This window comes from Chiloscyllium punctatum, chromosome 12 (genome assembly GCF_047496795.1).
Source record: "Chiloscyllium punctatum isolate Juve2018m chromosome 12, sChiPun1.3, whole genome shotgun sequence".
In the NCBI taxonomy this organism is placed as follows: Eukaryota; Metazoa; Chordata; class Chondrichthyes; order Orectolobiformes; family Hemiscylliidae; genus Chiloscyllium; species Chiloscyllium punctatum.
The window spans coordinates 14,350,502-14,366,960 of NC_092750.1; the positions used below are offsets into that span (position 1 = coordinate 14,350,502).

The following is a 16,459-nucleotide window of genomic DNA, read 5'->3' on the forward strand; positions in this document are numbered from 1 at the left end:
TGTGTAATTATGCAAGGGTGTTTCTGTAGGGTAAGGTGTGACAAGAGAGAAGGTAAATATTTTGATTGATGAGAGTCTCTGTTTTAGTTGATCATCTTGGATCGTTATGACTCCAACCCCATAATTCTAACACAGTTCTAATGCATAACAATGAAAGCTTATAAAACTCAATGAAGTGAAAGTATCAGACAATTCACAGCCATTTTTACATAAACATTCAACAGTATGCTGATATTTTTAACTGGTGTAAACAAAAACTATTATTAATCAATGTTTTATTACTATTTCCCTGTATCTTCACATTACTCTTGTACATGTTTCTAATGCAAAGAAGTAAATTAGATTTTGGTTTGCTTTTCCATACAGTGAAATAAAATGTCTGAGAAACTGAAACAGTGCAGGGAAGACCTAGCAGCTGCTCTGGACCGAGCTCTAGAGGACAACATTGTATCTCCTGTGTTCTCTTCAGATCCTGAGTGGCTTGAGTCAGGAAGGTTACTGCAACCAAACGCTGGTGCATTCATTAACCATCCCATTGCTAGAATGTATCCACCTTTCAATTCGCCACATCTCACGCAGCCAGTTCTGCAAGTATTGTCTGAGAGAGGACCATATTACTGTGTGCCTGCAGAACTTGCCCTGATGGATTGCAATAACATTTCCTTTAAAGTAAAACGGCTTGTTTTTGGAAATGCGGAAAGCTTAGTGCTGAATGCTAATGTTCCAGTGCCTGATGGTCGCTTTGAAAATGGTTGTGAGAACACAGATAATTTTACACAAGAATATATCAGGTACTGAATAACAAAGCTAGGAATTGTAAAATTTTCTGACTTTGATCGTACACCTTCCCATTTCACATTCACAAGATGATGTCTCAACGCATTTCAGAATACAGAGAAATGCATAACATGAGCAAACAGTAGTGATAGCAAGGCTAGGACAAGAAAACCACGAGGAGACCAGCTCCTGGAAGGATCTGATTAGACAAGGGTAAAGAATTCCAACAGTATGATTGTAGTAAATAAGTGGTTGTCAAGTTTAGATTGGAAAGTCAAAGGTTAAAAGTCCTCTATGAAAGAACAGATTGATATGTGCTCCAAGACGAGTTTGTAAAGGTTAGGTGGGTTGAGGTCGTACTGCAATTGGGAACAATAGTAATTTTGAAATTCAAGTGCAGTATACTGAGTATACTAAGACAAGTGCAGTAGTATAGAGCTTCGGATATGCTGTGTTTTCATGAATGAGACACTTTTGTTTGCAAGAGCACAGGATGTAATGCTTTATAGAAGTTGAGTTTTCAAAAAAAAACTGAAGCAGAAGGTGAGCTTGTGAAACAAATAGGGATTTCAAGTTTAGAAGTGAGGAAGGTATGAAATAGGGTTTCAGCAACGCAAGAGGAAAATATAAGCAGATACGGAGATATCATGGAGATAGAATAAAGCAGCCTTCATAATGGGATAGATGATTAAAGGGAGCTAAGTGCAGAATCAAGCAATGCACCAAGATTCCACACCTTCTGAATACATAATGTTGATGTGGTAGTTAGATCATTGGGGTCAATTCAAGAAGCACCGAAATGTTGCCAAGAGACAAACTCTTGGTCATGCTGATATTTAGCAAGAGGAGATTTTAGCTCATGCAAAAAATTTGATATCAAACTAGCAGTTTGGAAAAGGAGAGGTAAGAACATTTGAGGGCACTGCAAACAATGTAGGATTTAAGTTAGGTATCAGCGTGAAACTAGAAAGAAATCTTGGCATTGGACTGAGGAAAGACAGCCAAAGAGAATCCGCTGGTCTATGGCATCAAGAGGAAAAGGTAAATTCATGCATTGGTGTTGGTCATTTAGATTTTGAGTTAGATTTTGTCAGTTCTTAAATCCCATTACTCATCTAAAAGCAGGTGCTACTGCAATCGGGCAAGCATTAGGACCTTGGAAAGTGGCATTTTGCTGGGGTTGCCATCCAATTGAGGATGATAATTGCCACGGCTGAAGTTGTGTAATAAGCAAGATGATATCTCAATATCAAGGAATCCTCCAAGATGTGTAAGATTTCCTGAGAATGACAACATATGATTTACGGACCTTAATACAAAATGCAGAATGCAGTAGATGTTTAATTTTTATTCTGTAAGTTAAGGAGACCTGCATTTTATAATATATTGTCATTGTTTGAATGTTTAAATGTCCATAATTGTGTATTCTTTTTATTTTATACTTTATTTTAATTATTGTCTATACTATGTTAAATTGCTTGTTTTATTTGTAATGTCAGAATTTTGCACCCACTTTATCTTTCAATAAAACAATTATCCATCCAAGCCAGAGTCAGACAAGAACCCCCAACAAACACTGCTTCCAAGGGAAGTGCCTTTTTAGATCAAGGAGCATTCATCAAGGATGGCATTACCCTTGCCCATTATGACTGTAGAGGTGCGAAGTGGCTTTTAATTGGGTCTCTAAGTGTCCACCTAGTAGCTGAAGTGCTAAGATTTTGTAATTGGTAATATGGTATGGCAGGAGGAAGATACCAGACTCTTTTTCGTGTGCAGCCTTCCCAATGCAGTAGCACCAACACTTCACCCTCAGCTTGTTTGCAAACAACTGCAAAATGTCGGCCTGTTATTTGTGATTTGAATTAAGTGTTGGTACTGTGTGGTGAGCAAAAAATAGTGTTGAGCAACTCAGATAAGCATTATTTTTCTCATACATTCATTTAAATTTGAAAAATGCATGTCCTTTTTCCAAAGTTCTTCACAAGAAGCCAACAATTATGCATGTCTAGAAGCACAGGGAAATAGTTCTCCAAGCAATTCATGTGAGGAACTGACCAAGAATCTTCTGGAAGTAATAGGTAATTGCTGTCTATTGCCAGAATTGCTCCATTATTTAAGTAACACTCATCAAAATTAGGTTATTTGAATATTAGTATATAAAAACTATTCCCAAGGGTGTCCTTCGTACAGTATTTTAATTAAAATTAGCAACTGTCAACATATCAAACTGTAACATTTCATACCAATTCAATCAAAAAAGTAATATTTCAAAACATAAGAGATGAAAAAATGGTAACACCATGTTGCAAGTAGGCCAAACACTGAATGCATTTGGACAACATAATATCCATGATTGTGAACCTTGAGTACTTTGTACAGGCTTTGTACAACCCCAAACACATCAAGACTTTTACTTTGTTATGATAAAATTGACAAAATATTTTGGCAAACAATATTTCTAATGGTAAAAAGAGAAATGCTTTTCTTTCATGTTTTGTAGGACACCATTACAAACTTGAGAAATAGGTTATATTGGATTTAGAGATGAAAATGTGTTGCTGGAAAAGTGCAGCAGGTCAGGCAGCATCCAAGGAGCAGGAGAATCGACATTTCGGGCATGAGCCCTTCTTCAGAAATATTGAATTTAGCCAATCTACCTGGTCATTGTTTCCTCTTTGGTAAAAACAGGGACTGCAGATGTTGGAAACCAGATTCTAGATTAGAGTGGTGCTGGAAAAGCACAGCAGTTCAGGCAGCATCCGAGGAGCAGTAAAATCGACGTTTCGGGCAAAAGCACTTCATCAGGAGTATTCCTGATAAAGGGCTTTTGCCCGAAACGTCGATTTTACTGCTCCTCGGATGCTGCCTGAATTGCTGTGCTTTTCCAGCACCACTCTAATCTAGAATATTGTTTCCTCTTTGCCTGGCTATTCTTAAATAGTGGAGTGACAATATCAAGAAACATACTGTTCACATACCACTCACTCTTGCAGATGTACAGCAGTGATGCCAACTGCTGCTCAAATTCCAAAATCGGAATCCTCCAGGTAATGACATTTTCTGAACAAGAGGTTGTCCAGGACAGAGAAATGTCCTATTGTTCTCTCGTGGTAAGACATAAGTCTTATATGGGACAAAGGTGCTATGTCTCTCTCATTTTATTAGACTAACCAAACTTAGCAACAATAAATTAACAACTCAGTGTCTTTTTTAAAGCTTTAGTGTTTAGTCTTGGGAACAGTGTATCCAGTCTTACACCTTGTCCATTAAAACCACTTTTCCAACTTTCCCCAAGTTTCTTATAGTCACTGCAGTCAGATCATACTAACCTGCCTTAATAAAAACAAATGATTTTCACTTTATACTTGAACAGTACATTTTAGTCAAAGTATTGTTTTCAAGTTATAGATTCAAGATATGGTTGTCTTATCTTGAAAATGAGTTAATTTAAAGATGTTTATGTAACCTGTAATGTTAAAATCCCATCTGATGGTACTACTGGACAAGTCAGATCCAAGAATTAAACCTGGTAGGATAGCCCATATGTACTTTTAAAATTTTTATCAACCTCATGTTTAGTCACTGAAACATAGTGCATACACAAGGCTGCAGAATATTTAACAACATAATAGTGGTTTATTACGCAAAATAAGAAATACATTTTCAAAAGCTCTCTCAATGTAGTCTACAGTTAGTTTGAAAATTTTGTTTTGCTAGTGTTAACATCTTTCTTTTTCTCAATTCCATTTAGAATGTCAAATCCAGATAAATGACACCTCTATATCATATCTCAAAGTGCACATAACTGATTCTCTCTAGTTTCTTGCCTGTGAACTGTGGAATCTTCTTGCAAGCATATTCACAAAATTGTGAGCTTAAGATTTCCTAGATGCTAATAACCTGCAGATTTCTAACTAATTTCTCTTGCTTTGGAAGCTGCACAAATTAAATTTCTGCTGAGGAACTTTATTTCCTGAAATACTCTGAAAACTTCCTTCCTGGGAGAGAAACTATCCTTCACCCTCTTTGAAGCTGTCGTTAATCCTTTAGTCAATAATGCTTTACGCCTACCCTTATTGATCCCTTTTCTATCTTTTACACCGGCAACAGGGAGACAACATACCATCCTGGAATCTGGTGACAGCCATGGAATTTCCTTATCACTATACTCTTCCATTATTCTTCCTCCCTCTGTATAGGAGCCACCCACAGTCCCACTAATTGGTTCTGACTGCGTTCTCCCGACAAACTACATCCTCACCAGTATCCAAAATACCAATCAGTAAGCACAAAAGACTCAGGATACTCCTACACTGCTTGGACTGCCTAGCAATCACTCATTATCTCAATACCTGTACACCTCTGTCAGTCATGATATGACCTAAACATTCTATCCACATAGTCTTCTGGCTTGCAGAAACACAACAGTAACTTGAACGGCACCTCTGCTTCTGAAATCCAGAGTTCAAGGTTGTGCAGCCCATGGCATATGATGTGTCCATGACTTGTAAACTCAACTTGGTAGAGATGACCTGGCATCCCATAACCTATAAGACTACTTATTAAAATTAGAAAGGTAGAAAGATTTGCCAGTAGTTACCAATCAGATTCTTCCTTCTACCAATGTAATTTGTACCAAGTACAGGAAGATCTCCCAATGCATACAGCCCAGTGAGAGTACTTTTTTCAGTCTCAGTCTGCTCTACCCTTGCATTGTTTACAACCACATCCCTCCCTTCCATCATCACCCAGCATTAATGAATGACTCACTGCAGAGTCTCTCTGTATCTTTATTGCTTTACATCCTTGACGTTGAGTATATGAAAACACCTCTTCTTTTGAGTAAGATGTTCAAAGCCTCCAGTGGTCTGATTCTCTTTATAAGTACAGGAAGAAGAATCTTCTTGACTGTCCATAGCCATCTCTCCCTACAAAGTAAATTCGAAGGAAACATTCTCTTTGTACTGCAGCTATAGTTTTAATATCTATTTCCTTTCCTGCAGTCTACTGTTATGAAGGTTCCTTGGACATTCATGCTCTGCAATTGATTTCCCATTTAGTTTCCAGCAATTGGCTTTGGTATGTATAGTTTTATTACAATGGAACTATGTTATTTATATTACTTTTTATTTCTGGCTTTTCTCCTTTATTACTTCAGCATTCTTCTGTTTGTTCGCTAATACTAGTACCTTCTCCATCCTGCAAAGTTTCTATTCCTCCAAGTTCCTGGTGAACTCCCATGTAACCATTTCCCCACACATAACTGTTTGTGTGAAATATCATAGGTGTCTACTAAAACTGCTCCTTCTCAGATCTTTGACACAATGCTCATCTAAATAGGTTTTTGGATTTGCAGGAATGCAGTTTCTGATTTCTTCTATAGTTGTAACTTCCTTTTAAATTCTCAAACTTTGTTCCAACTTCGATGATTGAAATTACTGAGCCTACAACATTGAGATTTCTCTTGCAAATTTAGACATCTAATTGTTCTTTTTCTTGTAGTTCTAGGTTTTAATTGATAAGTTTCAGTGATGAGCTTATAAACATTGAGTAAGGGGTTTTTGTGCTACAGTGATAATATAGCACAGGGAGCCAGTAAGGCCTTAGTTCAAATTCCTCTTGTTCCAAAATTGTGTAATAACACATCTGAACAATTTGATGAAAACAAAACTCCATGATAATAAATATTTTAAACACTTTCATAATCTTTAGTTTGTCTTTCTGAAAAATGTACACACACAGTCATAGCTGTACTTGTCATAACTCTTTATTATATTAAGGTCTAAACAATATTTGGCTACCTTGCTGCCCAGCTAGGTTTTCAAGTTAGGGAAAATATTGCGGTAAAGATAAGCCAGGGAATTATAGACTAAGGAGCCTGACCTCAGTGGTGGGCAAGTTGTTGGAGGGAATCCTGAGGGACAGGATGTACATGTATTTGGAAAGGCAAGGACTGATTCCGGATAGTCAATATGGCTTTGTGCGTGGGAAATCATGTCTCACAAACTTGATTGACTTTTTTGAAGATGTAACAAAGATTGATGAGGGCAGAGCAGTAGATGTGATCTATATGGACTTCAGTAAGGCATTTGACAAGGTTCCCCATAGGAGACTGATTAGCAAGGTTAGATCTCATGGAATACTGGGAGAACTAGCCATTTGGATACAGAACTGGCTCAAAGGTAGAAGACAGAGGATGGTGGTGGAGGGTTGTTTTTCAGACTGGAGGCCTGTGACCAGTGGAGTGCCACAAGGATCGGTGCTGGGCCCTATACTTTTTGTCATTTACATAAATGATTTGGATGCGAGCATAAGAGGTACAATTAGTAAGTTTGCAGATGACACCAAAATTGGAGATGTAGTGGACAGCAAAGAGGGTTACCTCAGATTACAACAGGATCTGGACCAGATGGGCCAATGGGCTGAGAAGTGACAGATGGAGTTTAATTCAGATAAATGGGAGGTGCTGCATTTTGGGAAAGCAAATCTTAGCAGGACTTATACACTTAATGGTAAGGTCCTAGGGAGTGTTGCTGAACAAAGAGACCTTGGAGTGCAGGTTCATAGCTCCTTGAAAGTGGAGTGGCAGGTAGATAGGATAGTGAAGAAGGCGTTTGGTATGCTTTCCTTTATTGGTCAGAGTATTGGATACAGGAGTTGGGAGGTCATGTAGCAGCTGTACAGGGCATTGGTTAGGCCACTGTTGGAATATTGACTATCAGAAAGATGTTGTGAAACTTGAAAGGGTTCAGAAAAGATTTACAAGGATGTTGCCAGGGTTGGAGGATCTGAGCTACAGGGAGAGGCTGAACAGGCTGGGGCTGTTTTCCCTGGAATGTCGGAGGCTGAGGGGAGACCTTATAGAGGTTTACAAAATTATGAGGGGCATGGATAGGATAAATAGGCAAAGTCTTTTCCTTGGGGTGGGGGAGTCCAGAACTAGAGGGCATAGGTTTAGGGTGAGAGAGACCTAAGGGGCAACTTTTTCATGCAGGGGTGGTACGTGTATGGAATGAGCTGCCAGAGGAAGTGGTGGAGGCTGGTACAATTGCAACATCTAAGAGGTATTTGGATGGGTATATGAATAGGAAGGGTTTGGAGGGATATGGGCCGGGTGCTGGCAGGTGGAACTAGATTGGGTTGGGATATCTGGTTGGCATGGATGGGTTGGACCGAAGGGTTTGTTTCCATGTTGTACATCTCTATGACTCTATAATTTCATCTTCCATATATTTAGGTACTAAGTGCAGATTTTTAATTAAATCCATCAATAGAATCTGAATCATCCTCCAAGATACTACCTCTTCTTTTAAACATTTTGCTGACAAAGTCATATTGTCTGGTTTGTCTTTCTCTTTAAAGTTTAATCTTTCTTAGTTCCATTTCCTGTTCCATTGCTCTTTTCATTTTCTTCTCTTTTACTTCTAAATCAAGACTTCTCATTTCTCTTTCCTTTGTTTTTCATTTCTAACTATATCTTAGTAAATTCGGGCTGTGACATCTCAATTTCAGGCTACCCTTTTCGAATGTTGGTAATCATTTTCAGCATCTGTTCCTTGTAAAGACCCTGATTTTAAATCTGCTTCCAATTTATCTGTTAACTCTCTCAGTTTAATCTTAGTCAAATATTTCAAATATTTCACTGTTACATCTTCTACTTTCAGGAAACACCTAGCAACATTCAAAACCATTTTAAAAATACAATCCATGCAAAAAACAATGAACATCACAACACTCCCAGTTAAGATCCAGCATTTCCACAAATGCATGTGTTTAAGAGGAATGAAATTTCCCCTTAAATTAATAAAATCTCTACTCGATTTGATTCTGATTGATAGTACTTCTGGACAAATCATATCCTAGAATAAAAGCTGACTTTATGGATTTTTTTTTCAATTTTAGTTAATGTGATGGTCAGATCCTGAAACAGAGTAAACAAAGCAATAGAGAGTTTTTAACAACAGAATTTTAATAATAAAATAAATACAAATCCAGCTATCTAAATATTTAACTGTTAGAAAAATCTTAAAACACTGCATCATTTATAGAAATTCAAATTCAGAGAAGTGACCCTATGTCAAAACTTTAAGTTCTACTGAACTGATTCTTCCTAGTTTCCTTCCTGTGAACTGTAGTCTTCTCAAATGACCATCCTCAAAACTGGGAGCTTAAACTTTCTCAGCTTCTGATAATTTGCAAATTTCTAACCAAACTTTCAAGATATGGAAACCACTAATTAAACTTATGCTGATATAACTTATTCCCTGAGCTGATCTGAAAAATGCCCTTTGAGGAGAGAAGCTATTCTTGATTCTAACTTAAATGAGTTTCTTCAAAACTGCCCTAAAACCATTCCACCTTTAGGTTTTCTAAACTCAACTCAATTGTTGATTATTCTCAGCTGAAAACAAATTAATGCACTCAATGTATACTCTGTCATAAACCCAACAGCCTAAACATCATAAAGGCAAAGTATTGTGGATGGTGGAAATTTGAAATTAAAACAGAAAGAGTCATATATGGGCTCAAAATATTAACTCTGTTTATCTCTCTCCACAGTTACTGCCAGACCTGAGTTTCTCTAGCACTTAGTTGTTATTTCAGCATAAATATTGTATTCTGTTAACACTACAGGGATTCATGGATTAAATTACTGTTCCTGAAGAACTGTCTGACCTTCTTTTAAAAAATAGATCCTTCACAAAAATGACCAACACCTCTGTGCCACTATTTTGAAATTCAAATTTTAAAAATGATTTATATATCTATATCATGTCTTTCGTCACAGTAGGGCAGCTTTGATGACTTGTTTTTCTCCTGCACTTAACTGATGCCTTGTATTTTAAGAAAGCACCAGTATGCGAACACTTGAAGCCTTGGCAGGAAAACTGGAACCTTTCAGTGAATCCTGTCTATCTCCTTCTCAATCGGCTGGGTCCATTTCTGCAGAAGACAGTCTAGCCCTATTTTTTGCGGATCCACCATATAGCCCAATAAAGAAAGAGCCACATACTGGAAAATACAGAGTCTCAGATGATGACAACCTGATTAATATTGTCTTGGATTTGGAGGAAGACTACAACTTGGTGAAAAAGTTATGAACCATAAATAACTATAATATAAATATAAAGTGACCAGTTAAGGGGCTTAGCATACCCCAATATTGTACCTGGTCTTGAAGTTAAGAGAACACCCTATTTAAAATTGTCTTCCAGTTAGAATACTTGCTCAGCTTTTTGCAGGAGCACAAACATCGACTGAAAGAACCAAATAAATTGAATGACTTTCAAAAGTAAATAATGGTAGCGGAGAATGTTGGAGAGAGATTGAAACAAAAGGATTACCATTCTGCTTTTGACTAATGCTTTGCTTGTTAAAAAACAAATGAAAAGGTTAAGTACAGCTGCAAATTTGCATTGAGGATAGAACAGAATACAAAAAATACTTGGTTCTGATTGCTTTATGAAATATAAGCCTTGACCCATACCTTATGTAGAGATGGTTTCTCATTGATAATTAATACCTCTGAAATAAATCTAGGTATGTCACAAGTTATTCAGCAATTCACTACTATTTCGCTTAATTTGTTGGCAGCTCAATGAGAGATGAGGAGTTTAAATTTTTAAGTAATCCAAGCTTAGTATGACAGTGAACACACACCTATTTTTAAAAATACTGACAAATGTATTAATTGCACTATATATTAAATGTCACATAATATGTTCCAGAGAAGACTGTAAATATGTATACATTTCCATATGCTGAATGAATAGTTTTGTGAATAAACAATATTGGTTAAACATGCAGGATCATATGATAAGTTATTTCCCAAGTGATAGATTATTTCCTAACCAGTAAACAAACATTTATCTTTTCAATAAACATAAAACATAACAAGAATTCACAGTAATGCAAGAAAAAAAGCATAATTTTGTGTCAAAGTAACCAGTGCCAGGGTAGTTCTGTTTTTATCAGAACAGTTTTATTTAAAGAGAGCCCTTTCCGCTGGTTGTGGTGTAACATGTTAGTCTTTTACAAGATTCAAGTGCTCTTTGGTTAACCTTTCAAAAAGCACCATCATATAGTAAAATGCTTAACAGTACAGATGTTTGCTTCACAAGAATCAGTGCAGGGTCCTCTTTTAGGTATAGGGAGAACATCTACGTCTTTTTCGTTTGCCAGCAGCACATTTCTAAAACAAGGAAAAGACTTATTAGAATACCATGAAAACAATGTAGAGGATCCATTGGCAGGATTTTATAGATCCTATCTGTAAATTTCCCAAATGACTCTTCCTTCTGTCCCCAGTGTGTCCACAATTTAACAGGAAATGGACACAGTTGCTGCAGTTGCTGCATATGGTGTACTGGGCTTTATTGGTAGAGGAATTGAGTTCCGGAGTCCTGAGGTAATGTTGCAGTTGTATAAGACTCTAGTGCGGCCTCATCTGGAGTATTGTGTGCAGTTTTGGTCGCCATACTATAGGAAGGATGTGGAGGCATTGGAACGAGTGCAGAGGAGGTTTACCAGGATGTTGCCTGGCATGGTAGGAAGATTGTATGAGGAAAGGCTGAGGCACTTGGGGCGTTTCTCATTGGAGAAAAGAAGGTTTAGGGGAGATTTGATAGAGGTGTACAATATGATTAGGGGTTTAGATAGGGTTGACAGTGAGAACCTTTTTCCGCTAATGAAGTCAGCTGTTACTAGGGGACACAGCTTTAAATTAAGGGGTGGTAGGTATAGGACAGATGTTAGGGGTAGATTTTTTACTCAGCGGGTTGTGAGTTCATGGAATGCCCTGCCAGTAGCAGTGGTGGACTCTCCCTCTTTATGGTCATTTAAGCGGGCATTGGACAAGCATATGGAGGTTATTGGGCTAGTGTAGGTTAGGTAGGCTTGGGTCGGCGCAACATTGAGGGCCAAAGGGCCTGTACTGTGCTGTATTTTTCTATGTTCTATGTTCTAATGCTGAAGTATTGGGAGAAGTTCAGGAGCAAAGATAGGAGGAGGGAGCAGTTAACTCTAAGGCATGAATGGGGCGGCAGAGCATCTTCCCCAAGGATCCCTTTCCACATCAGGCCACCAGCTCCCTTTCCACAACCAAGATATGTTTTCAACTGGTGTTTTTCCACCTCCCCCCAACCAAAGTGGACTCTCCATCAAGATCTCACCTCCCTTTTCTACTGAGAGAGATCTGATCCTGCACGCCAGGATTTATAATATGGGGAGTGCTTGTTATGCCAGTCCTGACCATTGGCATTGCCAGAACTACAGAGCATCAAATTGATGCAACCTGCCCGATGACTTTTTTTTGGGTGATTGAAAAAAATTTGCCCCTGTTTCTTTGCGATAATTTTATGACATTATGACTTTACATTTTATAACTGAGCTCTTGAATAAACCAAGAGACCACCCTAGCCCAACATTAGCAAACTGCCACAATTTAATATCATAGGATAGTACATTTTTTTACACTTTAAAAGTTCTCTAATTTTAGACCTTTTGCATTAGAATTTTGATGTCTTCTGCGATATCGGTGATTACAAAACGTTTACTGTAGCGCTTGAAGGGTTCTCCATCTGCCCCGATGAGAAATTTCTCAAAGTTCCAGGAGATGTCATTCCGAAAGACTGGGCTCCAAACAATGAACTTGGGATCAGTCATTAAGATGTTTGGTTCATCATGAGGTTCAGGCAACCTCTCCTTTAAAAAAGTGAAGATTGGATTCGCATTGACTCCGTTTACAAGGGTCTTTTCAGTTATTAAGAAATTTGGCTCATAACCATTGCCTGGGCGAACATATTTCAAGGCATTGAGGATCTCACTATTATCGTTGTTCTCCTGCAAAACCATTAATAAAACAATGTCAATTGCAAAAATAATACTTGGCGCATCATTTACTGGATTATTTGACAATTGTGCAGATGTTCAAACATAATTGAAGCATTTTGACAAAGCATTGGGACATTTAATTTTTGGCAAGTTTTATTTTGCAACAATCCCCTGGTTAATTCCAATATCCATTCAAAGGATGGTTTGTTGCCATGCATGTTCCTCAGAAGTTGGAGTATTTTTAATCAACCTATTCACATGTCTGGGAAGGTGGGCCTTGAAACCAGACCTCCTAGCCCAAAGGGAGAGTCTACCCCTGCATTATAAGAACTCTATGAAAATTAAATCTCACATTGCAGTGTCGGAGACTGGGTTTATTGGTATTTTTAATTAATCTGCTCCAGATACGATTCATAACACGTTAATATCATGTCTGCTAGGTAAAAACAAAGACTGCAGATGCTGGAAACCAGAGTCTAGATTACAGTAGTGCTGGAAAAGCACAGCAGGTCAGGCAGCATCCGAGGAACAGGAAAATCGATGTTTCGGGCAAAAGCCCTTCATCAGGAATCCTTAAGGGTGGAGATTCTACCGCTGCACCACAGAAGCCTGTCGAAAACCTAAGAACAGTGGGGGCGGGGGAAGCATTGAGTTCTACAGAAACGAAAACTCGATTTTCAATCATTTGTAAGTCTCGAATGCAATTAACTATACGTAACAGACTTGACCACGCGCAATAAAGTTGTACAGATACCACGCTTTCCTGAAAATTTTGACTCTTTCCCATCGCTGTGCCATCCACAGCTGCGCGAAAAGATAACCACATTCCTATTGCACGTTTTGGGATAGAATGGGAAACGCTGTCTTCCTATTTTGCACTTTTGAAACAAATGACAAACAAACTTTCATCGATGCCGAGCAAGATTTATACAAAATTAAACACAAGAATACGATAAATGCAACTTCAGCATGAAAGTAAACTCTTAAACTGCCGCCAAGATAAAATACACAAGTTGGATCCTACTTCTAACGCGCAGAATCGAAAACGAATGTATTTAGCAAACAGAATGGTAAAACTTAATTTAGCTTTAAAGTGCCTAAATCTTATGTAATAGGGACTACAACGGCTTTGTGATTAAGGCTTATTCAACAACAAAAAAGGTTAGGTTTTTACAAGAGAAGAAAAATGAATTAATTACGCGGGGCAGGGAAAGGTTTGGACAAAAGACATTTTCAAAAATAATGGACCCCAATGAAAAACTAAACGTACTTGGTATCCGAATTGGTTGCAGGGAAAACCGATCACCACAAACCCCTGATTGCCGAAACATTTCTGGAGCTCGTTCAAGTGGTGGTAATCCCTGCTGGTCGTGCTTCAAAGGGAGGCAACGTTTACGATCAACACCACCTTCCCTTGGAGTTTGGAGAAGTGTAGGATATCGCCGTTGAGAAGCTTGGCGGAAAACCCATAAAATCTCTTTTCACAGACAGCCGCCATCTCCTAAACTCTTTATTCCCGAAGATCCTCGTTGAACACTGGCCAGGTACTAGCCTCAATGTATCCAATCAAAACTTTCACCCAACAGTCCTTCTGCAGAGCAGAATGTTGTGAAAATATATTCCCAGCTCGAGATAAATGAAACTAAAATGGGTAAACGTTGGTAAATATCTGTGTCTGGTAGGTTTTTTTTGTAATTGTTGTACCAGCAAGTGACAAAATACGTCAAAGCGGTATTCAGGAAATTGACACATCAATTGTTTGCGTAGACAGTTTCATTACTAGACTTAAATATCCCACTGGATATAGATGTAGAGGAAACCCCTGATAACTTGTGGCTGATGTTCTTTCAAGAGAATTTTCGAGTGAAATGTTCAGTCCCATACATTCAGACTGTCATTGAGTTGCCTCAGCCGGCCAGGCCCAATAACAGACAAAGGTAGATAGTGGCTATGTATTTGGAGGAGCAGTGGTCCACAATACAGATCGAACTTCACAATGGAAGCTGCGTGAAAAAATGTATAAAATTCAGTGAATAAATAAGTGGAATAAAACGCAAGCGTAATGATACCCAAGTAACTAATGGATAGTCGTTTTAAAAAGAATGTCTTTTAGAGAAATGAAGCTGCGGTCCTTACCTAGTTTGGTTCCAGACTCAGAGTAATGTGGCTCACCACTTCACCCTCCCCACCCCCCATCCACCAAGGACATGCAAATCCTGGACTTACTCCACCACCAAATCCAAGCCACCTGACACCCAGAGGAAGAACACCTCATCTTCTGCCTTGGAACCTTCCAACCCCACATAGACTTCACTAGTTTTCTCATCTCTTCTGCCCTCACCTCATCCCAGATCCAACCCTCCAACTCAGCACGGCCCTACTTGTCCATCTTCCTTCCCACCTATACATTCCACCCTCCCTGCCAACCTATCACCATCACCCCACCATCTGCATCTACCTATCACCTTCCCAGCCACCTCACCCCTACTCCCACCCTCCAAATTATCTCTCAGCCCCCTTCCCCCACCCCCACATTCCTGATAAAGGGTGTAATGTCCATTGTTCTGCTCCTTGGATGCTGCCTGACCTGCTGTGCTTTTCCAGCGCCACTCTTTTTGACTCTGATCTCCAACATCTGCAGTCCTCACTTTCTCCTCACCTTGAGAAATGGCCTAGCAGACCACTTTGATCGAAAGAAAGGGCAAAAAATTTGAGTCCACATCCTGTAAATGAATAAAGCAAACTAGTACATTGCCATGTATAGGAACCTTTGGAATGGTCCAAGCAAATGAAAAAATATGACTAAGTTAACCATAACTGTAACTTTGTCAAACCAACTCAGCATTCCATTATTGATTTTGCAAGACACCTTGTATCCTGCTTCAAGTATCCTGCTTTCTCTCCAAAGATAGCTGGGCATAGACAAGAAGAAAGAAAATCAGAACACAAAGCAACATCATCTAACTATCCCTCCTTACCCACCCTCACCCACCCACACATGCCCCCCACACATACACACACACGAACATGCATACATCAATCACTAACATGTATTTTACCAGCCCTGAGATTACAAATTGCTGTTTAGTGAGGCCTCGGAGCCATTCCATAAAAAGTCCCATCAACTAACCCACCTGCCTCTGTACTGGCTAACCATAAATTAACAGAAGCAGGGTAAAATGCAGTCTTTTTAATAGACTGTACAGGAATCACTATTCCTTGTACTCTAAATTGAGTTTAGTACAGTCTTCTTGGGCCACAGAAATCAGATGTTACCTAGAATACCATAAGGATGTTTTAAAAGCCTATTACACAACAGAGCAAAAGGAAAAAGTGGAATTAAACTAGCCAGGATTGAAAAGCACATTATGACTTTTACAAGTATATAAAAATGATAGTTACTAAAGTAAACATGAATCCATTACAGGCAGTGTGAGCTATTGGAGAACAGCAGAAACATTTTTCATCAATGTTCACAGTGGATGACACAAATTGTATACCAGAAACAGGGTGTAAGCAAGTGGCTAATCAGTGTGAGGACTGTATAGTAATTAATATCAGGAGAGCAAAATTTTGGAGAAACCTAAGGAACTAAAAGCCAGCAAATCCCCAGGGTCTGATGGCCTTCATCCAAATGTTCTAAAAGAGGTACTGCAGAGATAGTGTATGCCTTGGTTATGATTTTGCATAATCGCTGAGCTTCTAAAATAGCCTTGACATCTTGAAAGTAAGCAAATATAATAAAGGAGGCAGAGAGAGAGGGAACAACATTCAAGTTGACATAATTCATCAGGAAAACAATGGATTCTGTTTGTAATAAAGTCTTAACAATGCACTTAGAAAATCATAG

At 38.6% G+C, this 16,459-nt stretch overlaps 1 protein-coding gene and 1 pseudogene across 1 annotated transcript; one reads left to right on the forward strand and one right to left on the reverse strand.

Annotated features, from left to right (window-relative positions):
- Window positions 1-375: 375 nt before the first annotated feature.
- On the forward strand, window positions 376-9,878 carry LOC140483523 (uncharacterized protein C3orf62 homolog). The gene is made up of 3 exons (XM_072581690.1): window positions 376-791; window positions 2,752-2,855; window positions 9,625-9,878. Exons 1-3 carry the CDS (start codon window positions 376-378, stop codon window positions 9,876-9,878), a joined length of 774 nt encoding a protein of 257 aa, XP_072437791.1.
- LOC140483612 (glutathione peroxidase 1-like) lies at window positions 8,745-14,255 on the reverse strand (annotated as a pseudogene).
- Window positions 14,256-16,459: the final 2,204 nt, after the last annotated feature.

Excerpts from the sequence above, each read along its gene's own strand:
- LOC140483523 (XM_072581690.1), top strand. The coding sequence starts at position 376 with ATGTCTGAGAAACTGAAACAGTGCAGGGAAGACCTAGCAGCTGCTCTG. Across the intron at positions 792-2,751 it reads TTTACACAAGAATATATCAG|TTCTTCACAAGAAGCCAACA; the intron begins GTACTGAATAAC and ends CTTTTTCCAAAG. Across the intron at positions 2,856-9,624 it reads GAATCTTCTGGAAGTAATAG|AAAGCACCAGTATGCGAACA; the intron begins GTAATTGCTGTC and ends TTGTATTTTAAG.